General features: G+C 40.5%; 1 protein-coding gene across 2 annotated transcripts; it reads right to left on the bottom strand.

Annotated features, from left to right (window-relative positions):
- Positions 1-748: 748 nt before the first annotated feature.
- LOC145500324 (ATP-binding cassette sub-family C member 4-like) lies at positions 749-22,587 on the bottom strand. Of its 2 annotated transcripts, none has more exons than XM_081479833.1 (9): positions 22,256-22,587; positions 22,066-22,152; positions 11,189-11,734; positions 10,040-10,419; positions 5,781-7,120; positions 4,394-4,964; positions 3,937-4,073; positions 3,255-3,616; positions 749-2,662 (listed from the first exon to the last, which is right to left on the bottom strand). In XM_081479833.1, the coding sequence occupies exons 3-9, from the start codon at positions 11,702-11,704 to the stop codon at positions 2,093-2,095; spliced, it is 3,876 nt and encodes a 1,291-aa protein (XP_081335959.1). In that variant the 5' UTR covers positions 11,705-11,734; positions 22,066-22,152; positions 22,256-22,587; the 3' UTR covers positions 749-2,092. The 2 variants fall into 2 exon arrangements, with proteins under 2 accessions (XP_081335959.1, XP_081335960.1); XM_081479834.1 differs by having other exon boundaries at positions 22,277-22,587.
- Between the last annotated feature and the right edge of the window lie 1,156 nt (positions 22,588-23,743).

Here is a 23,743-nt window from a genome sequence, read left to right as displayed (position 1 = left end):
TGAAATTGAGAATGACAACAGAAGTTCCTAGTAGTCTACGGACTTGAAAAATTGTTTTTCTATCTAACATTGATAGTGCAAAGGAGAAATGTACGAGTGAGCAGAAAACTTTGCAGGTCCAGGCCTGCGGGCCTTGTACTGGTGGAAAGACTTGAAAGAATTGAAAATCGATATTCAGAAACGGGAGGAGAAGACTAACGATTTACTCACGCTCTACAAATGTCATTTGTTCTTTTGGAGAGTTAAAGCTATAAGAACGAAACTAGGATGATTTACAAAGTACTTTCCCTTTCTCATTTTCCAGACCGAAGTTTGTCTTCATTATAGGTAGGCATTTAAAAGATACTTTGCAAAATAAGTAAAGGCTTTAACCTGAAATTATGTTTCATACAATCTTAAATGAAAAGATGGTCAACCGGAGAACTGATCGTCGAGGGAGATGTTACATTAAGACACCATAACGGTGACTCGAGCGAGGGGGCGTCGGACGATATCGAGACCACAATAGAAACTAAGGGGGTACGATGTGAGGCATGTTTTTCACGTACTTATAACAGCATATTTCTAAGCGAAGAAAACGTCTACTATAATATAGCTCAGACTACAGCGATGACAGCAGAAAATTACACAAATCACCAATACCGTTACTTAGTTTACTGTGCGTTGAGTAAAATTTTGTGTGCAGCGTAATTTCGCTTAGCGATATATCGCTACGCAACAATATCTCGATGACCAGAAGCGATATATCATTTAGCTGTAGCGATATCTCACTGACCGAAAACAGTATATCGTTTAGCTGTGGTGATATTTCGCTGAACAAGAACGATATATTGCTAAGCTTCATCGATATTAAACAAGCTGAACACTGCCAGTGCACAGGAAAATATCGCAACTGTTACAACAATGGCTCCGCGATATTTCGCGTGATATATCGTTTCAAGCAAAATATCATTCAAATATCGCCGAAACATCGCGAATATCGTGACATTAATCGATTATCGTTTGCATTAATTTTGCACAGTACTGTAGAGGTTTCCCCATTAATCGTTCGAAATTGTCCTTTTAGACGGACACCTTCCTGAAGGAAGTTACTGATAGTTTTATCGTAGGCAGTTACATTAAACTGTTCGTTCTCCTTCTCTAATTGGAAACGTATTTTTTAGTCAGCAAATATAAACGAGCGTTGCTCTGTTGCATGATGTTATGAACCACAAGTTTAGATTCTGTATTTCCAGTTATTCTTCCTCTGCAGTCTAACCTTAAAGTAGCAAGTCTTAGACGTTTTTCAGCAGTTGTACAGATCTTGTTACTGGTCAGGAGATATGTTATTCAGCAGGTGTAATGGTTGCGTTCAGTGAGGTGTTCGGCTTTTTTTCCCACAAAACGATTTAACCTTGCAGTTACTGTGTGTATAAAAGTGACCTTCCTGGATTTGATCTATGGTGGTCTTCCCATACTGAAATCTGTATGATTGAGCTGAATCTACTAATTTTCCGTCTCTGACTGTTTTTGGAGTTGTTTGGTGTTTTCGAATCTATGGAAAGCCAACTAAAAGCGTAAAACTTTGTAACGCCTGACAACAGAATCTTTGAAACAATTGTCTTTTCTATTTGCAATAAATGTTATCTCAGTCAGGCCCTTTGCAGGGCAGGAAATAATATTTTGAAATCCAGATGCCCAGTGAGCCCGGACATTTCAGTTGCCCCCACTAAACTATTACTTGCCCAATAAGCGTGTAATGTTCATGTGTTTCTATAGATACCGTCTATAATCAAGTATGCTTGGATTTTAAATTAATCCATTGCTATCAACTCATTGTTTTGCTCATCTTGCAGTCTTAAGTCCTGAAGTTGTTTTTGACTGGAAATTATCACTAACAAGATTGCTGAGGCTAATGTCACTTGACCACCAAACTTCCATTTTCACTTGCCCAAGAGAAAACATTTACTTACCCCAAGCAATCGACCCGGGGTTTTTTCCTGCCCTACTGAGTTAGGGGAACGAAGAACTGGGTACAAGTCTAAACATAACTTAAGGGGGATTGCCTCAGGTTTTAGGCTCATATGTGGGACTCCATGCAGTGCTAGTAGGTTTAAAGAAAATTGGTTTGAGGGGAAGCCGAGTTAGAAGCCTGAACAAGACGAGCCAAGAATCCATTCTTATTCTCGAGCAAAACTTCAGGTTTGTCAAACTCAACCACTCGTCCCTGCTCCATAACCAACACTTTATCATAGTCCATGATGGTGTTCAAGCGATGAGCGATGGTTACTACAGTGGAATCTTTAAATCTGCTGCGTATAACTTCTTGAATCAGTCTGTCTGTCTTGAAATCCACATTAGCAGTGGCTTCGTCCAGAATGATGATCTTGCTTCTCTGTAACAGCGCACGCGCTAAACAGACCAGTTGGCGCTCTCCGACACTGAAGTTGTTCCCGGACTCTCTCAACTTGTACTCCAGCTGGTCAGGTAATTGTTGCACCAGGGTCTTCAGCTGCACATCTTCCAAAGCACGCCACAAATCATGATCTTGATACAAAGAAAAAGGGTCTAGGTTCTTCCTGAGGCTGCCGCTAAAGAGCACAGGATCCTGGGTTATTACGGCCATGGACCTGCGAGACGCCTGAAGATTGAGATCCTTGATATTCACACCATCTATAATGACCTGCGCGATGAATGAAGAAATGCGAGTCAGGATGAGCTAAGGTTGATAGACTTAACTTTATTTATTATCATATGGCAAGGTAGTCTTGAGGTAATTCCGAGTGGAATTTTGCCATAACGACCATTTCTACGGTAACGGTCACAAGCAGCGCATTTTTTGTTTTCGAAAGCCAGCAAATTGGAGAATTTTGGGGTTTACGTGTCCGGCTGGGCTGCCTGTAGGAAATCGATGTATTGTTTTTTCTTTTTATCTAAGTTGCTGTAATGTTATTGATGTGTTAATTAAAACAGTCATTCCAACAGTAGACAGCTAGAAACATTTGGTCCATATACCATCTGAAAACCCTTTTTTGTTCGACATAGTGAGAACTATTTACAATTCGCTACTGATACATTGTGTTGTACTAAATGTCACCTGATATCAAATACATTGGGGCTTAACAAAGCTAAAGAAAGTAAGTTAGCAATTAGCATCCTGTAATAAATAATAGGTTATTACGCAGTACTGACGACTAAATTCTGTTCCTCTTCTAATAATGAGAGAGCTAACTAAATAGCTTTTACTCGAAGAAAGATTTTTCTTGTCTAAGTACCTCTCCTTCAGGTTCTGGCATTCGGAACAAAGCTGTCACTAAAGATGATTTCCCAGCTCCCGTGCGACCTGCGACGCCAACTTTCTCCTTATCAGCGATACAGACGCTTATGTTGTTCAAAATTGCCGGCGCGCCTTTCAAATAGGTCAATGACAAGTCACGTAATGTCAAGCTGCCCGTTGTCGGCCACTCTTCAGGTGGAAGAGCTTCAGTGCCGTACCCAGGCTCTGGCTCAATTTCGGTGTATGTGAACACCCTCTCTACTGAAGTCATGTAATTTTCTGTTTCCGAAGCCACACGGACGCCATATTGGGAGGCTTCTAAAGTCTCGGCTGCAAAAGTGAGAGCCATACCTGCCAAAGCTAAAAACAAAAGGAAGACTTTCTTTTTTGCTTTACTATACATTACCATATGCAATTAGAATGCCTGATGTCCAATTTGGAAGATCTGAAAGAGAAAAATTCTGAAGGACGATGCTGTCTTCTACCTTGACACATTATCTTATATTTATGGCAGTTACAGCATAAAATGACCAGGGGCCAGATTTACAAGGTCCCTGTAGGATTAGATGTATCCAAGGTATTGTTCAAATACAAAACCCTATTGTCGTTGTGGAGAAGTCTTCGAATTCAGTCTGGAATTTGTGGTGGAATGGAAAGTGCCCAGTGATTTAGGAACTTACCAGGACTTTGTGTTGCTAACAAAGCTCCAGCTGACACGGATGTCACAAGAAAGTTAGTCAGAAGGTCCCCTCTAAACGCGAGCCAAAGTATAGAGGCCTTCAATAATACCAGGGCTGACGTGTTTCTGTCTTGATATCTGCAAAGGAAAAAAAAAAGGCAGATTAGCTTGATGAAGCTTGATGACGCTACAATATAGTCGGTCAAGAATCTGTCTATGAGTAACCGCAGTATAGACCCATCATTACGACAAAGGGAATCATGGTTGTAGTTTTCATCAGTGCTGATCTTCACTCTTTTGTCAAATGTAAAGGTTGCTCACTATCCGAAACTTTCATCATCCATGTTAACAAGCCCTAGGGATAAATCTCCTGCTCTTTACAGACCTCTTAAAAGTTTGCGAAGCCCAGCACGTCCTTTCAGGTAAACATGCATGTAACAGTTTGAGTACATACTTACTTGTAAAATTTCTGTAGGAAATCGTCTTCCATCTCGGATGATCGAATGATCTCCAATCCTGCCAAGCTATCAGCAATATGGGAATACACTGGACTGCAGGTTATCGCCTCAAGTCGCCTGATCTCACGAGCGGATCTCAAGTAATACTTAGCCAGGTACATAAACAAAAGCGTCAAAGGTGTACAAGTGATAAAAAGCCACACATTTGCTACTGCCGAAAGTATGGTAGCACTGAAAAAGTATAGACACAACTGAATGGCAAAAAGGAATTCTCCTGGAAGGATATCGTCCATGCACCCAACATCTTTAGAGAAACGGTTTAAGATGCGACCTGCCGGATTAGTGTCAAAGAATAGCACTGGTGCTTTCATAACTGCTTTTGTCATCTGGTCATGGAGGTTTTCTGAAGCTTTTAGAGCAGCGAGGTAGAAACAGAACGAGGATATTAGCGTAAGAAGCAAGGAGCCCGTAACAATGGATCCGTACACCAAAAGCGTTGTGTAACTCTTCTGTTGTCCAAATGGCATCTCAGTCATCCGAGAGAGCCACCAGAAGGGCGCTATCAAGAACACTGAAATAAAAAGAAAAGTATGTGTATTATCAAGTTTTGATTTTGGACACAAAAAAATGACAAAATTCATTTACAGCGTAGGGCCAAGACTCGGAAACAAAGAGGTGCGGAAAAAAATGCTATTAACAGGACCAAAAGAACATCTAAACGACGTATCTTCCGTTAGGGACTTTGGAAGGATGGGGCGACGGCTAAGTGTTTCCAAGATTAGTTTTAAACTTAAAACAACCTCTGAATGAGATGCACGTTATTTATAAAAGGATTAAATAGGACAAAACGTTAAATTCCAGTTACACCAGCAGAGAGAAAGCTTCTTCGTTCAAAAGAGAAAAGTCCAATCGATGACAGTCCATGTACACTTTGGATGGTTCAACCACCGAACTATGGGCGTATCGCTCAGCTCTGAGATGATAGAGTCGTGCATGTGTGAGCGTAGATCTCTCTATGACTTTACTCTTGTACAGTTGTTTGGTGACTTAGAATTTCTCTTTTTCGAACAATTGAATTTGACAGCTTCCCTCTATTTATTAACATTATTGAAGTCGCTATTCCACCTTACCGCAAAACTATCAACCATTTACTCGATAAATACTGGAATTAATAGACGTAGAAAACCTTACATTTTTGAGAAATCTTTGAAAGGTATTCCCGAGTATTCCCGCTTAAAGTGGTGTGTTCAAATTTTCCAGTGCATTTTGAGATTGTCTATTTTCGTTCCAACTTCTCTCGGTAGAAGAGGCCACCCACACTGTGGTACTAGACTTTTATAACCTTGACGTGCAGAGGGAATTACATCCACTAAAAATTACTGCTTACCCTGAACAATTGCGAAGAAAACCATAAGACTGATTATCAAAATCGTTGGGAGTGCAGCTCTTAAGTATTTCCAGTACAACCACCACTTAACGGTTCCAACCATTCTGTCCTCCGCTTCATCTTCCAGATCTACCCTATCATGGTGTTCTCCAGCGGAATTCATCGATTTCAAGGTATCTTCATTGACTACCGAAAACCTCTCGTCATTGTTTTGCTGGCCATTGAAATCTTTCTTTTCTTGAGAAACAAAGCAAGAAGCGACTTGTTTGTCCTTTTCTATTCGACTGTACGTTCCTTCACAGATAACGGAGCCATTCCGCAGGACAACAATGCTGTCTGTTTCTTTCAGAAACTGTAAGTGATGAGTGACCAGAATACGCATCCGCCTGTCTAAGAACTCTTTGATGCATTTATCAAACAAATGTTTACCAACTTTGGCATCCACTGCACTGAGTGGATCATCCAATAAGTAGATGTCCGCATCTGAGTAGATTGCGCGTGCCAGACTAACTCGTGCACGCTGACCACCACTTAGGATCACTCCACGTTGTCCAATCTCAGTTAGATCACGTTTCGTGAAGCTTGCTATATCTTTCTCCAAGTCACAAACTTCGATAACCTTATTGTACCTTTGCACATCGAATTGGTTGCCAAAAACGATGTTGTCTCGCACAGTACCAGAATAGACCCATGGTGTTTGGGAGACGAGGGCTATTTTTCCAATACAAGAAATTTTGCCAGAGGAGATTGGGAGTTCTCCTAAGATGGTCATCAGCAAAGATGTTTTGCCGCTTCCAACTGGCCCTGTTATGCCCAGAAGTTGCCCATCTGCAGCACTCAATGAAACACTTTGTAACGCTGGAAGTTCTGTTGTTTGGTTCCAAAAACACGAAACGTCCTCAAGAAATATCCGTGGTTTGATGTCTTGAGATGTCTGGCCTAGTTTCGGATGAGGTTTTCCATTTCTAAAGCTCTCAATTGTAGCAAATTCTGGTTCATACCCTTTGCCTCTGAAGGAAACTTCTGGAGAAGACGGCTTGTCTTGGTAGTCCATGTTGCGTGTTAACATGGATTTCTTTTCAATTAAGTTTTGCATCCTACCGCATGCAGTTCTTGCATCGGCAATGTAGCGTAATGAATCTGCTATAAAGATCGTGACTACCATCTTTAAGTTATTTAAAAGAGTAAGCAAAGTAAAGACTTTAAACGATGTCAGCGAAGTATCCATAAAAAGTAGAGTCGTGACTGAAATGAATCCTGCCATGGCTGAGCTTGAGAAGAACAGGGCGTAGATACTGGAGACTATGAACCCTCGAATACGAATCAGTGAGATTTCCTTTCTGTCAAAATGAAATTGAAACGTGTTGGGTTAATAATACGATATCAGAACTTTAACTGGTCTCAAAACGTTAGAAACAGGGAAGATATTTCAGTCTCAGTCCGGTCTTTCTAGTTTTAAGTAACGATACTGACAAAGTAGTTCTTTGAGCCAGCCCGTGTTTTGCACTTTCCCGAACGCTAAATTGTGGTGTGGCTTCAGTCCTTGTCTTGAAATGCTATACACTGTATTAATTGTATATTGTAATTATAATGTATTAATTAATTGTATATTATAATTGTTAATTATACAATATGTCGAATAATTCTCGCATTTTGATTGGTCCTTACTTATGATCTACTGCGGGACAGACGCATAGATGACGTCATCAACAATTGGTTTTGTTATCTTAATAGACACCTTAAGATACCAGGACGGGACGAGCTAAGTAAATTTACTCAACCGGGCATGCGCACGAGAACTCTCGACTAATCTCTCTGCCGTCCTCGTCTCGTCGAGGACGTCATTTTGCCCGAGTAGCCGTCGTATCGAAAACGTGAGTATTTTGCACTTATTTTACTCCGATAAATGTTTCAATCGACTTTATTTTCAGTTATATTGATAGGAATGTTTATAAGGTTCGCATTTTTCGTGATTGTAGTGTAGAATACTACGCTGACATACGAAAATGTGAATAAAAATATTCCTCGTCTGTTTGTTTGTGTTTCAGTCACTGTTCAGTCGCTGTCGCGTGTGTGCAAGCTCAATACAATCTGTATGCACTGAGAATACATCAGTGTAAGTACAGTCGATAAATTGTTGTAAGAATGAACGCCATGAGCATCTATCGAGCAAATAGAAAACACATTTCCAAACTGATGTTTAGTTGTTGTTTTTCTATACTACCCGGAACTTGATGCAACGTTTGATTTATTTTCATAATGCTTGTTACAATTACAGATGGAAATTGAAATGTTCAGTTCAAATTCTTCGGTGACAGAATTCTCAAACGTTTCGGTGGTAAAAAGCCATCTAAAGCAGGTCAATCAGATTGTTCGTTTTATTTTTTCCTAGGGAAATTGAGGTTTCTCTATCAAAATATTGACAGATGTTTGCTTCGCTTATAAAGAAAAATAAATTCAGCATCGCTATTCACTATCGTTTAAGCTTAATAGGATAAGATTTCTACCATCTTTTTCATAGTCTAAAGGATGTGTGAATTATCGACGTCGCCGAACTTTGCGAAAATACACGTCTTCAGCATTTTGTTTTTGGCGACACGACGGGACCCGCGAAAGATTCCCGCGTCCACTGCCGCTCCCGTCCTGGCCTTCCCGTCCTCGTATCTTAAGGTCCCTAATATATAAAACAGAGACATTCCATGTTGCCGTGGGTCTCTTCAGTAACAGATCACAGAAGACGTCAAAATATGCAAGAACATCAGTAAGGTACCGGCCTAACGGCCAGTGTGTCACTTACTTGTGTTCTTACCGCATTTTGACCTCATCTGTGACCGGTACGACTCCATGGAATCTCTTTATTAAATGGGAAACGATGAGAGAACCAATACGACTCGCGGCTTTCCAGTAGAACACAGCTGGGTGCCTACTAATTAACAATTAGATTATGAGCTCGAGATTTCTATGAGGTGATAGTTGATGAAGCAGAAGGCCGAATCAACTATCACCTCATAGAAATCTCGAGCTCATAATCTAACTGTTTTAGTAGAATTCTAACTGAAATTTGCTTCGAATAATGATTCCAAATATTTCTGGTCTTAATATTAAACTTCTCGCTTTAGAGAATTCGCGCGGACTGAATTGTCAATTTGATCTTTTCAGTTGTGTGCGCGCGCTTATCAGTTTCTTTCAAAAAAATTCGAGTTTTTTTAATTGCAGAAGCCGTGAATGTCCTTTTTCAGTCTTTTCAGGAATTTAATTATCCTTTTGTTTTTAAATGTTCTTTCAAAACTTCGGAGAAACGAGAAAACGATGAAATTTTATCGACCACACCAAGCCACTGAACACTAATTAAACAATAGAGTGTTTCTGTCGAGGAACTATCGGCTGCTGGTTGCCTCGCGGAAATTTGATGGTCTTAAAACAAATATTTGCCCGAGAAGCGAAGCTTCGAGGGTAAATATGCTAGTCAAACTTCCAAGGGGCGACTATCAGAGCGATAGTTCCGAGACATAAACAATCTATTGTCTTTATTGTTCACTACTAAATTTTCCTCCGCTCTCCAGTTCAAAAATCATATCGAATTATTTTCAACTTTTTTAGATTAAACCGTGAATGCCAAATGTAAAATTTAAAAAGGGAAATAAACAAGACCCACTTAATACAATTTCATTTGTTTATTTTTTTATAAGCTCGCCTGTTTACAGAAAATCTCTCACGGACGAGTACTATCCATCTGGGTATTTTCCTCGGACGGGCACTATCGGCTGATAGTGTCTCTCCGTACACCATTTAAACCAATAAGAATCGGAGAAAATTTAGTCGTGAACTGTAATGGCTGATAGTGTGCGATGGCTCAGCCAATCAGATTGCAGCATTTGCTTTAGTGTTCAAGTAGAAATCTACTAATTAACAATTAGATCCGTAGCCCTTGCGGCCTACGGGTCAATAGCCCATGAGGCGAACTAATAGTCCTCGAGTAGCGTAGCCAATTAGAATGCAGGATTTGCATTAGTCCACTAGTTGGGTGACACTAATTGCTGATAGTCCACTATGCTCGACTTAAAGGCTCAAAAATGCTAAAATCGTTCACTTGGTTTCGGATATTTTCTGTGTAACAACAATGCCAGTTGCTGTTGTTTTTAATAAGCGATAGAAAACTCGGATGAGCCACGTTGACTATTCGTTCAAAGATGGTAAACGACTATTGGCGGGCGTGTAGCCTAAATGATTGGAAAGACACCAATATATTAGATACCAACCTTCTTATTTGGGCAACAAGGTCTCTGAAGTTCCATTCCCAGGCGTACATCTTAACCACGCGGATTCCTGTAATGATCTCTTTCATTATCTCCAATCGTTTGTCGGTCACTGCAGCTGATTGGTGGCGTACCTTACCAGCCTTATGAGCTGCAAATGATCCATAGGCAACAACAAGAAGGAAGAAAGACGCTCCTATTAAGGCTTGCCATGCAACTAAGTACCAAACAAGAACCATGGAAGCAACAATGTCCAGTGGAACAAATGGAAGTAAAAAAATGCCATAACCCATTTTCTCAATGGCTTGAGCATCGTTAGAAACAAGATTGATCGTATTTTCTGAAATGGTGTCTTCTAAAGTGCTTCGATTTAAGGTAAGAATCTGGAAAAAAGGAAAATACACTATGTTTTATTATATAATCAGAGCATGCTGCAGTTTTCGATTGAGTCTCGTCAGACGAAAACCAAAGTTATTACTCTGACCAATCACAAATGGCACAGACAAGCCAGTGAACCAATCAAAAACCAAAGCAAATACATGTAGCCGACGCAAAGCGCGAGAAAACGTTTGCGAGCGAGTTGCGATTAGTTTCAGTTTTACTTCTGATTGGATGACAAAGTGGTGCCAGTATTTTGAAGCCAATTGCTTACCGTGGTAATGCAAAACCAAGTAAATACCACTCTAAGCTGATCATAGCCTTCGTCGTTCGCGTTCCCCAGACTACGCAAAACCTGGTCATATCACGTTCTTGTTTTACAGAGGACCGCAAAGAAATGTACAAAGATTTATAACGCACGTGCACGGCTATTGTTTTGCTCATTAAACCTTTCGTTTGGTGATGGTCCCGTTCCCTTCGTCGTCGTGGTTTGCTTAAATTCCCTTACATAGCTAGGCGACAACTTGCATTTCTGTCCACATGCTCAGAACCAGTCCCTCACGCCAATCAACAACAAAGCACTGTTTTCGAAATAAGTTACAACGAATACTTTCTTATTAAGTAAACATCACGCTTGATGCTTGAGGATTTTTAAAAAAGGTTAATATCAGAAGTTTAGAAATTAACATGTCATGTGCATATCGTGAACAAATGATAGCTTTTCCTTTCGCGTTACGCCTTATTAGAACCAGATTTCTGATGAAAATTACTTGCCTTTTTGTAAACTAGTCCAGTCATCCCTACTTTCAGTTTGGTGGATAACACATCCACCTTGAATGAACCATGATTTGAGCATAGAGTTCTTATAAAGGTAGCAAGAGCAATACCAATGATGATTGGCAGCGTTGACTTGTAACTGATTTCTGTAGAAGTAGAAATGCTTTTCAAGAAGAACCACACGATCAAAGGAAAAATATTGAATGCTATTAAATAAAATATCCTGAAGAACGCTACAATGATATAGTCTCTGTAGGGAATAATTCTCATCATGGCCCTCCACAGACGAGGCTTTGTTCGGTTCTGTTCAGACGCCCTTTCCTCTGCCAGCCATTCCCTCTCCAAGTCAGCCACCAACTTTTCTGCTTGATATGAAGTTCCGACCGCCAACAAATGTTTCTCTTCTAATGGTTGTTTGCTTCCGAGTTTAAGAACATCGTTTATCCAGGAGGCAGTCAACAGCGAGAGAAAACTTGCCTGGTCTCTTGGATTACGCACGAGAGTATCTTCCATTCCTCAATTTCAATGGCCTTCTTCGGAAACCTGACAGAAGTAGGAGAGAAAGAAAGACAAGCAAAGTTACAAACGCAAAATTCTGTTTTACTCGTCTTTGACTTTCTACGTGTAGATCAATTATTGGTTGAAATCCACGAGAGGGACAAATAGTTCTTACGTTGTTTTACTTGGTTCATGGAAATCAAATCCCCTCAACGAGAAAGAGGGATTTTACTAGTTTTACCGCTGTATGTTTTTACTTTGGCTTATGAAACCTGTGCTTAAAGAGAGAGAAGCAGGTTATTAGTTTTATCGGTGTTTTTTTTGCACTGTAGTTTTTACTTGCGTCGTGAAAATTGGCCTGGCTTATGACAGTGTAAGCGTAAACAGAAAGAAGGATTTCAGTTATCAGTTTTATCGGTGTGTGTATGTTTTTGTACTGTAGGTTTTTAGTTGCGTCTGGCTCGATTTGTTCTCCTTCGGATATGTTCTTGGAATAGAGACAATGTTTTGGTTCGATTTTCTTCCTTTTAGTCATTACCAATCCATTCAAAACGATGAAGATCCTTTGGGTCATTTCATTGGGATGAATCTCCAGAAATTTCTAACTGAAACTCACATTCAATCGGACAGCCACAGATTCTTGTCTCTAAAACCACCTTTCCCTCTTAACTTAATATTACTTCTTTAAACGGTGTTTTGCTATCTTGGTAACCTACTATTTTCAGGTTTGCTTCAATTTAAAGGTGACTTTGTACGTGGCCATAATAACTCAAACGCCTGACTGAGCTCTTTTAAAGATGCTCTAATCGACCAGTTTTAGGTAAAAATCAACCTGTGTATATTTGCGGGAAGGAGACTGCCTTTTCAAAGAGTGTAGCCAATCAAATCATATGTGTTTAGAGCCGCCTTTTGCTCGTTACCAAGGCCCCGCCGGCTACGAGGGACGGGTGGCTCTGGTGAACAGAGTAACATCAACATTGAGTCATCATTGGTCATCCTACAAGGCTACAATTTTTACACGCACGAACACCAGACAACTGTATACGCCGAACTAACGAGGGTGTGCTTGGCTGTTTTTCCGTATACTTCCTTATTATTATACAGTTATTTATACAGCACGTAAGGTGTTGGGATCGGGACCATATTTGTACACGGAAATAACTCAAAAAGATAACTCTTTCTTTCTGGTTTTCATTTCTCTTGTTCAGTTATCATATATATATACATAGGAGGATAGGACATATATATATATAGGAGGACAGGACACTTAATGCTCACAGTGCCTCTCTCCACCAAGGTGTATAAATCAGGGGGATATACCGACGAATTTCATGTCGGGCCCCTGCGATGGACTAGCATCCCATTTAGGGGGGAGTAGAAATACTCCTAGTCCCTTCATGCTTCAGAAACAGGAGATAAGCATCGGCCTTATGGGCCACTTGGCTCGTACGCAGACTTTACCTTGGCCTATTGTTGGTTTTCAGTGTCACGCCATTCAAAATAGATCGAAATAAAAATCAAAACCGTTCAATAGATAAAGTCCAGAATCTGAGAAAAGAAAGAAAGTAAATATGCAAAGACTCTCGCCAAGATTCAGGTCACAGCAATTTTTCTTACGCAAGATATGCGGAGAAACTTTTTACCCAAATTTATAGAGATTTGTATGGAGACGCCATGCTGGTGCCCATCCAGATGGGCACCAACATGGCGGCCGGAAACCAACAGAAACATCTGCAACTGAGTTTTGGTATAAAAGCGTGAATTTATCTCTCGAGGAACTCAAAAACATTAAAATAATACTTTTTCTAATACAAAAACTGTTCGGATAGCCAAATTACCCGAATTAAGTCACATTTTTAACCAACATTACAGCTCTCTCGGCCGTCATTTAAATGCCGCGTCACGCAAATGCTTAGAAATTCAAGCGCAATCTATCACAAAACCAAGAACCCATTCGGAGCAAACATTTTTATGAATATTAGTTTTCAGCTGCTCTTATACATCATGGAAGTAAAATGTCAGGAAGATCAATAGTTTTGTAGTTTGAATTTTAGTGACGTCATGTGAAAAGCGGCAATATGAGGAGGACATGGGGGGGGGGGGGGGGGGTTCTGAACACCGCAACACCGCAACAAAAATTGACGAACACCGCATCACCGCAAGCAAAAGTCAACGAAACATCGTCACCGCAACACGTATTTTTAGCGCCATGATTCGAGTTTACACTTAAAATAATACCTTTATACCTCAACAATTTTCCACAAAATAAGCACATCACAACGTTTTTCATTGCGCATATGTCGATACTGCTGATGCCTGTAAATCCGTTTTCTTGTTCTTGTGAAGAAACCTTGCGCGAAAGTAGGAAGCGGACGAAGAAAAAAGAGAGGAGCCTCGAGAGATGGCCTCTACCCCAGATCCCTCTCTTCTCCTACTTCGCTAACTTTTCTTGGTGTATAAACCCACTGACTGAAGCCCTATCTGGACTGAAGGTATTGCTTTCCGGAGCTAGCTGCGTTTGCGTTCGATATCGATAATCGTTTGAAAAAATAGAAGGTCAAGAAAGTCGCAGGACCTTGGAGCGGATATAGAATGACCTATAGATGAAGCCGAATAGCAAAAGGAAAAAATGTTGTAAACGTGTGTAAGTTACAAAGCTTCCTTAGCTTAGAAAGAGGGCCTGTTTGGGGGGGGGGGGGGGGGAGGGGGGGTACCCATGTCCCCTGTCTGAAATTCGCCACCAGCCATGTCGGCATTTCGCAAGATTCCTATGTCGCCTGTCGGAATTTCGTCTCAGAGGAGTTGTGTCGGGAAATTTGACCTTGTTCGATTAAAACGAAGCTACACGTATAACACATATAATTAAGTATCTCCAGAAGCCATAATCGGGGACTCCGTCCCCGATTATGGCTCCTGGTATCTCTGGATATAATTAACTCCTTGTATGCTTTGCATTTGCTTCGAACACTTTTCAGCAGTAGGAATTCTTATGCAGAGCCAGCATTTCTCCGGTCAGTGGGTTTAATGATTACTTAATGGTTACTTTTAAAGCATCACATTTCGACTCAGAATGAAGGAAAAGACTTCTTAGCTACTTCAATTTTTAAACATTTTCTAAGGGGCTGGGGGCATGTTGGGGGGCATATTAGGGGCATGCTTTCTAAGGGCTTGGGCATGCTTTCTAGCGCTGAAGTTGCTAACCTCCTAGGGGATGTGGGAGCATGCTCCCCCCGGGAAATTTTGAAATTCAGCCGCATGGAATTGCTATTTTCAGTCATTTTCCACTCAGTATTTGGACCTAAAGTACAATCGAACCTATGACTATTTTTACCATGTTTATGTTTAACAACCGTTCTTTAACTCAAAATCTCAACGGCCTCAATCAAATAATCTCTCCTATCTATAATCTTCCTTTGAATTTAGCGTAACCCCTATCTTCTGCTGAAGACGAGAAGACCTTGGCAGCTTTCCCCTGTCTCTCTTTTCCTTCCATAATGCCATTTGTTGATAATACAGCTTTATAATCTTTTACTGGTGACCCACTAATAAAAATATGAAGCGGACGGTCAAAGATCTCTTTCTTTTTAGGCGTTTTAGGGCACTGCTCACTCAGCTGAGACTGAGAAAAAATACTCAGCAATGACGGACTCGATTTATTCGACGTGGACGTTTTAGCATATACAAGAAAACCTGGGTTTCACGACCCGTCGACATCGCGCTTGAGAGAGGAAAACACATTTAAAACTCTGGAAGGGCGTCCTCACTTCGACTCAGACGTTTAAAACAATCATTGCATTCTCAGTTCCGAAATTCGTCGTCGGTCTATCTTGCCATTGGTGTCGCTTTCCCTATTTCGCTGGAGTAGTCTGTCGTTCGTCGCCAATTCATAACTCTCATGTCGCCGTTTCAAGGCCATGTCGCTTGTCGGAATTTACCCCTAATAGGGTCTCTAGAAAGCCTTCTTTCTTCCCTGCCGACGCGACATCTGAATATATTTTGTGGCCGGTAGTTTTCGCGGCCTTTTCCTTTTTTCGTAGGAAAAAGCTGCGCAGTCAATAATACATTATATTCGGCCTTGGCGTTTCCAGAATTTCCAGGATTGTTTCTGTCCTCGCTCCTCCACGTGTCTACCGAACACTGAGCTCCGGGTGGCAGAGGTCGAGTTACTTGACAAGTTACGAATAAATGAAAACAGCTTCGCATTGGCAGCCGAAGCATATTGAAGATTGCCTGGAAAGTGATGGTCTGTATTTTGTTGCAAATTATTAACCTCAATGGTATGTGTTTGTCATAAACTAGCATGGATTAACGAAGTTTACATGCCACATTTAGGTCAAATTTAGGTTTGAGAAAGGTAAATCAAAACACCCCAGCACCGCAAACAATTTCATTTCACCGAACACGGCAGCGTGAAAAACACAAACATCGCACACCGTAGGGTTTGAGATCACCGCAACACGGCAAGTTGAGATTTTATTCACCGCATCAGCGCATTCAAAAAACATCAACACCGCAACACCGCAAATCCCCATGTCCCCCTCCTATATTTACGTACGCATGAATGATATTCTTTGAAGAACAGTTCTCTAGTGACAACCTCGTTCCCGGGGTCTCTCATCTTACCGCCCTCTGGAGCGAGCGAAGAGAGACCCTGGTTGGGTCTGGTCACGTACCACTTTGACAATTGAGAACATCAGGGAGGGGTCCTCTGTAATCAGCAGTTTGTCGCGTTGAGCTTTGTCGCGCGCTGCGACCGCCACATTACCCGCGGCGTTTATCAATACTTAGCTTTCAGGCTGAAATTCAAATAATATCTGTTCCAACGTTTACCTAAAGGTTAAGCAAGTCTGTCTCGAGGCAATTTAGTGGTCGTGATTTTCAGTGTTGCCGTCTTACCCACTGGATTTATGGAAAGTCATTCATATTTCAACTGTGGACGTCGAGCAGCGCAATTTCATCCCGTAGTAATTGTTGTTTCTCCTTTGAATGCACTCGATCAAATTGATGCAAAAAAACATAAGAACGTCTCTAGGAAAACGTATAGCTTTCTCAAAGTAAAGCTACGGCAGTCTCTGAAGAAAAGCTGGACGAAGATAAATATGATATTCGTGCAACGCAATGTGCTTGCAAACAGTTCTAATCAAATAGCCGGGCCCGGCGTCACCTGCGGCGTCACAGTATAGAATGCAAGTAAGCAATATGTTCACGGAATATTTTAATCTTTGTCCCTGGAGAGCCAATACTTAGAGCCTTAAAACATATCTCGCAATAGAAACGAACCTAAACAAAGTATAAGCACGGCATGGCAAATTACAGAGGTGTCAAACTCTGAGAAGCGACGTGCAGTTAACAGCGGAAACCATGCAGACTTACGACCTCTAAAAATATGCTGTAACATAATCAAACGACTCCGCTCTACTTATAATTTCCATTTCTTCTAATAACACGGCACAAAAAATGCCCCTCAGAAACACGCTTGAAGCAAAGAAAGGTCGAGAGATCGAGAATTAAATGAAAATGTGCACAATTCTCTCGAACCGTTGGTGTCACGTACAATAATTTATTAACGACACAATAAAAATTATATTTTTCTTTTTCTAGCCTCGTTTCGTTCGAAGATAAATCCATTTTATCAGCAACGACGGCGAAATGTATACCGCGACGAGTTCGCTGTATTTATATCCTTCGCGCTCGGCAAAGTTCGGGGCGCCGACGGCGCGGTGAAACTTCAATAAATCTTTTCACCCTTTCGCTCCTTTCGAAGTGACTTTGGCTTTCAGTGATCATTTAAAAGGCCCTTAATTCTCTAGAATTATTTAATCGCCGGTAACAAGACCTACACTTCATTCTGAGGTAAAGATGAGCCAAACATCTTCCATACACAGCCTCGGCTGCGGTGTGTAATTCTCCATTCGCCTTCGTGAGGAGATTTTTACAATATGTAACGTCCTTCACTGAACCATGCAACCATCAGCGACATGGATTTCCGCTATCAGATGATGGATAAGTTTTCCTTGGCGTTTGCAGAATATTACCGCCGGACATTGCCGCAGAACATCATATCGTTCTTGGTTTACTTCGCTCGCTCCAGGGGGCGGTAAGATGAGAGACCCTGGGAACGAGGTTGCTCCAGTGAATCATGACTAATTACCATACCCGCAGGCTATAATGTATTGAAAGTGCTGGGCTAACAGTTCTCTTAGTTGGACCACTCTTGTGCTGTATTAAAATGATAGGACTAATAACTATTTATAATCCGACCTTGATAGAATCTGTTTTTCACACAAGCGTCTGATTTTTTATTCCGTCTTCACTTAACAATATGAGTTACACCCATAAAATGGCAGACGAAATGGCATAATCAATCGTATGGAAATGTCAGTTTCTTGCATAATACAAACCAATTTCGCTGTTAGGCTTTGAAGGACTCTCGATAAAATCAGTTTGAAAACACTCTTTTACTCCTCAGTGGACTGAATGTTTGGCAGGGTTTATAAAAACATCAAACGAAAAGGACGGTCAACAAAACACCAGAACAACATCAGCAAATATCCCCAGGCAATACTAATGAGTGGTAATGACTGCTTTCAGGACTGATACGTACTGGCGCATAATTACTGTCATGGCAGGGCATATTTCAGGCTCTGAAGTAAACCAATACTCCATTGACATTTTAGCTCAAACACGGCCGGGTTATTTTGCAGAACGCAGAACGCAGCACGCGGTACGCCAAATGCACTGTTTGCTTTCGGTTTAGTAGTTTCACTCATGTTTGCTTGCGGTTAGCCTTTGTTTGTTTAAGGACAGCATTATACGGCATGTGGCGGCATAGGGTAAAATATGGACTGGACCATTGGACCCTTGGACTAGTTTTTGGACTATTTTTTGGACTATTTTTTGGACTATTTTTTGGACTATTTCTTGGACTGAATTTTGGACTATTGTTTAAGGGGTGGGTAGGCAGTTTTGTCAGGCGGGTGGTTTATCACATGGTCTGCATCAGGGAGGGGTAGGTGGGTTGGGGGTAGGTAGTTTTTTTTCTTTTTGGGAGCGGTGGGTAGGTGAATTTTGTCAAAATATATAATTCTTACTCATCGAAAATCAATACATAGCATGGGGTGGGCAGGTAGGTAGTTTTGTCAGGGGAAATGGTTAATCATATGTTCCTCCTTAAGGAGGGGAGTGTAGGTAGTTTTTTCTTTTTGGGAGGGTGGGTAGGTGAATTTTGTCAAAATATATAATTCTTACTCATCAAAAATTAATACATAGGAAGGGGTGGGTAGTTTTCGTTAGGGGGAGAAGTGCTAATTACAGCACTTGTGTCATTACACGTGATAAACCATCTGAAAACAATGGTCACACAACACGTATGCATGCGCACAGCCTTTAAACATGGGAGGGGAGTGTACGTAAAAGTTGTCATCTATGAGGGGGGCGGGTTGTAATAATTATTACATACAAGTTATCAGCATTAGGGAAACTTTTTTCGATTCTTGTCCCCTAAATCGCTTATTGACTTGTGCCAATGTAACTTGTTGCTTATAATTTGCTAACATAATGGATTGTTTGCACCAGTGGGTTTCGACTATATTTCTGTCGTGGACGAGAACCGTCACAAGAACTATTTCCATTTCCTTTTATGTTGCTCTGAATGACAGCGCTCTAAAAGGGAAACATTTTTGGGCAGTTACAAAGTCATTCTAGACATAAGCAGTGTTCCAAAAAGCTCTTATCACTCCAATGTACCTTGGCTGATAACATGTTCTTTACGTTTTCAGACAGAACATTAATGTGTCCGAAGCATATTCTTTGCTTATAGCAGGGAAAATGCTTCACCATATTACAATCTTTTAGGAATTTTCAAATTTGAAAATGTGTATAAATTAAAAGTGGCTCTATTTACTCAAAAAATTTTAAATGACTCAACAAACATTCCAACTATATTCCATAGAACCCTTACTCAGGCATCTGAAGTCCATACCTACAATACAAGATTTGCTGCGAATTTGAATTTTCATAGGCCAAAAGTAAATAATAACTATGGGTCCTCTACTTTTTCTTTTGTTACATCAAAACTTTGGGAAATTATTCCAACAGAATTTAAAAAACTGCCTTACACTTCCTTTTATAAGCAATATAAACTATACCTTTTAAATACTCAATATTACTCTTCAGCATTATGATTTATTCATTTAACTTGTTTATTTCGAATACTTTTGTTATTCACATTTTACTTCCTTTATTGCATTGTTTCTATTAATTGATGTGTCTTGTCTTTTATTTTTGAATGTGTCAATGACCAACACAATAGCATATACTTCTTTGGTCACTGAGCACATTTTGTTTTGGTTTTATTATTATTATATTTTCCTTATTTTAATTAATGAATTTTTTGTAATAGTGTGCGATAGTGAAATATGTCTGTAAATAGTGTCAATTAATAAAAAATCTGAAAATCTGAAATCAAAATGTCTGTTATCTTCAAAATACAAGGACGTGACTTGTGACCTTGCTCACTTCTGTTAGAATTCTTATCTCTCCATCACAAGGCTATCACACAGCTTGACAAATAATAGTTTACCCTATCTTTTGCAACGAAAACACTTTGTTATATGATTTGCATAATTCACAGAACACATTACAGGAAATATGCACTTGCTAATGAATTGAATTATGTGCTTGCTCATCAATATTGCTTGGCCTCCTTGAGAACGAGGTTCTGTCAAAGGCGAAGCAACAAGACTCCTAAGAACAAACTCTTCACAAACTACTTTTGAGGAGTGCCTCTCAAACTTCAAACTGCGCCTCAAAGTACACGGATATCCTAATAACTTCATTGAGAAGTCCCTAACAGGAGTCCGCTTCAAGGACAGAAGGTTGGCTCTCCAACAGAGAAAAAAGACTCAGATGAAAGTTTTACCATTTGTCATGACATATCACCCAGCAGTAGGTGGACTAAAAGAAATTTTAATGAATAACTGGGTTGTAATACAAAACCAGCCGTTGCTGAAAAGCATCTATCCTAAACCTCCGATTATATCATACAAGAGAGGCAAATCTCTAAAAGATATGCTCGTTAGAGCGAAAATTTAATTGAAGGCTAAAATGCGTTGCTATTGCAATTTACGAGGGGAGTCCTTGTAGGCCTGTCATAATCTTGTTTTAAAAAGTTTCCCTAATGCTGATAACTTTTATGTAATAATTACGACCCCCTCCCCTCATAGATGACAACTTTTACTTACATTCCCCTCCCATGTTAATAGGCTGTGTGCATGCGTACATGTGTTGTGTGACCATTGCTTTTGGATGGTTTATCATGTGTAGATAGATAGATAGATAACCTTTATTTTAAAACGATGAGTATTAAAGCTACATGAGCTTGTGGGGTCGTTTGCAATTAACTAATCGCTAAGTAACTAAAAACTAAAACCTAGGGGTATTTACAGAAAAAACGTTTGAACTTAAGTCAGTGTAATGGTACAAGTGCTGTAATTAGCACTTCTCCCGTAACGAAAATTACCTACACTCCCCTCCCTAAGGAGAAACACATGATTAACCATTTCCCCTGACAAAACTACCTACCTACCCACCCCTTACTATGTATTAATTTTCGATGAGTAAGAATTACATATTTTGACACAATTCACCTACCCACCCCTCCCAAAAAGAAAAAACTACCTACCTCAACCTACCTACCCCTCTCTAAGGAAGACCATATGATAAACCACCCGTCTGACAAAGCTACCTACCCACCCCTTAAAAAATACTCCAAAATTTAGTCCAAGAAATAGTCCAAAAAATAGCCCAAAGGCCCAAGGGTCCAATGGTCGAGTCCATATTTTACCCTATGCCGCATATGGTCCTGTCCAACAAATAAAAGCTAACCGCAAGCAAATATAAGTGAAGAAACTAGCCGCAAGCAAACAGTGCATTCGGCATTCTGCAAATTAGCCCTGCCAGCTCAAACGCGAAACGTTAAGAAAACGTTAAACGTCAATGCAGACTTCAGCTTGAAAAATAATTTGACTCAAAATCACAGGTATTGAAAAGCTCATTACACGTGTGTAGCATGAGCCCGTGTGCATGGTTAATATAAATTTCTTTGTTAGTTTAGATTCCACAGAGTATCAGTGTATATAGGCGTGAGATCCTGGTATTATTTCATCGATTGATGAAACCGTCGGGATCATGCTTGCCGATAAATTCTACCGAGGATGTTATGTAATCGGTTGAAGTCCCTCGCTAGACATAATGCAATAGCTAGTTAAAAATTTCTTTTGTGTTTGCGGTCGCTTCATTCTGGGATTACAGCTGGTATTAGTATGCGATTCAACGCAGTAGGGACATAAATATGATGTGAAATGCAAATCACTTACCTGACAAAAATCAGCTAGAGATAGTGGCATATATACTACATCAAGGTCTATCGTGATTGTCACGCGATCTGTTCTCGTGGCCCAAAACTATCAAGGCAAAACAAAAGGTTAAAGAAACTAACTCACGGCAAGACAGATTTCTGACAGGAACAAAAAGTCCATTTGCGGTAAGACCATTAAATTTACTCACAGCAAAACAGAATCAACTCACGGCAAAACTAACTTAATTCACGCGGGACTCGCCGTTCGCTTTTCTTTCACTCACGCGGCAAAACAACGAAAATAGTTGGTCAGCGGTTAAATTTGCACATAAATGATTCTTCGTGTGTGAAGTTAACGAATAACTCGCTCGGAACTGCCATTTCCTAGCCTGTGTCACAGCCGCCTCTCCCCGGAAAAAAAAATTCTCTCTCCGATTTTTTTTTCCGGGGAGAGGCGGCTGTGACACAAGCTACCATTTTCTCGCAAATTGTCGTCCATATTCGTGGCAACGAGTGTCCTTATTGTCTCAATATGGGCCATCCTTCTGATCCTTCTTCAGCCACATGACTTAGGTGATTAAAGACGGTTGGCTTGGAGGTGCAAGGTCAACGTGGATTGCTAGAAAGGGGATAAGTGCCGGGGGGGGGAACTCCCATATAAAAAGAACGGGGGTGTTTGTCGTACCTTTTAAGGGTTTAAAAAGCAGTTCCTCTTAGGGTGTTCAGCCTCAAATGCTTCACAGCGGGAGCCTTTGCGGTACCTTGCAGGGTACTGAGCCGAAAAAAAAAAATGACTGGAGATAATTTGTCTTAGAATTGGTACCTCTTAGGGGTGAAAAAGAATTGAAGCCACGCCCACAAAACAGGATCTTCGTACCTCTTAGGGGTTCTTTTTAAACTTTTCGACGAGCACCCACGTCCTAATTATACGGGAGTTCCCCCCGGTACTACAAATGATCCCATACGTATTTTAAGCTCTTTCATCCGACAATGGAAACAGTAAGTTGAAAATCGAAAACCGGAAACCAGAGTTATTGAAATTGAGAATGACAACAGAAGTTCCTAGTAGTCTACGGACTTGAAAAATTGTTTTTCTATCTAACATTGATAGTGCAAAGGAGAAATGTACGAGTGAGCAGAAAACTTTGCAGGTCCAGGCCTGCGGGCCTTGTACTGGTGGAAAGACTTGAAAGACTTGAAAATCGATATTCAGAAACGGGAGGAGAAGACTAACGATTTACTCACGCTCTACAAATGTCATTTGTTCTTTTGGAGAGTTAAAGCTATAAGAACGAAACTAGGATGATTTACAAAGTACTTTCCCTTTCTCATTTTCCAGACCGAAGTTTGTCTTCATTATAGGTAGGCATTTAAAAGATACTTTGCAAAATAAGTAAAGGCTTTAACCTGAAATTATGTTTCATACAATCTTAAATGAAAAGATGGTCAACCGGAGAACTGATCGTCGAGGGAGATGTTACATTAAGACACCATAACGGTGACTCGAGCGAGGGGGCGTCGGACGATATCGAGACCACAATAGAAACTAAGGGGGTACGATGTGAGGCATGTTTTTCACGTACTTATAACAGCATATTTCTAAGCGAAGAAAACGTCTACTATAATATAGCTCAGACTACAGCGATGACAGCAGAAAATTACACAAATCACCAATACCGTTACTTAGTTTACTGTGC

The sequence above is a fragment of the Orbicella franksi genome, chromosome 10 (assembly GCF_964199315.1).
Source record: "Orbicella franksi chromosome 10, jaOrbFran1.1, whole genome shotgun sequence".
NCBI lineage: Eukaryota > Metazoa > Cnidaria > Anthozoa > Scleractinia > Merulinidae > Orbicella > Orbicella franksi.
The sequence above is the reverse complement of the archived record's forward strand: the minus strand, read 5'-3'. Positions and strand labels throughout refer to the sequence as shown.

Coding starts and splice junctions, on each gene's coding strand:
- LOC145500324 (XM_081479833.1), bottom strand. CDS start 11,704: ATGGAAGATACTCTCGTGCGTAATCCAAGAGACCAGGCAAGTTTTCTC. Junction 4,965..5,780: donor TTTCTTCGCAATTGTTCAGG/GTAAGCAGTAAT, acceptor TTTTTATTTCAG/TGTTCTTGATAGCGCCCTTC. Junction 4,074..4,393: donor TTCCTACAGAAATTTTACAA/GTAAGTATGTAC, acceptor TTTCCTTTGCAG/ATATCAAGACAGAAACACGT.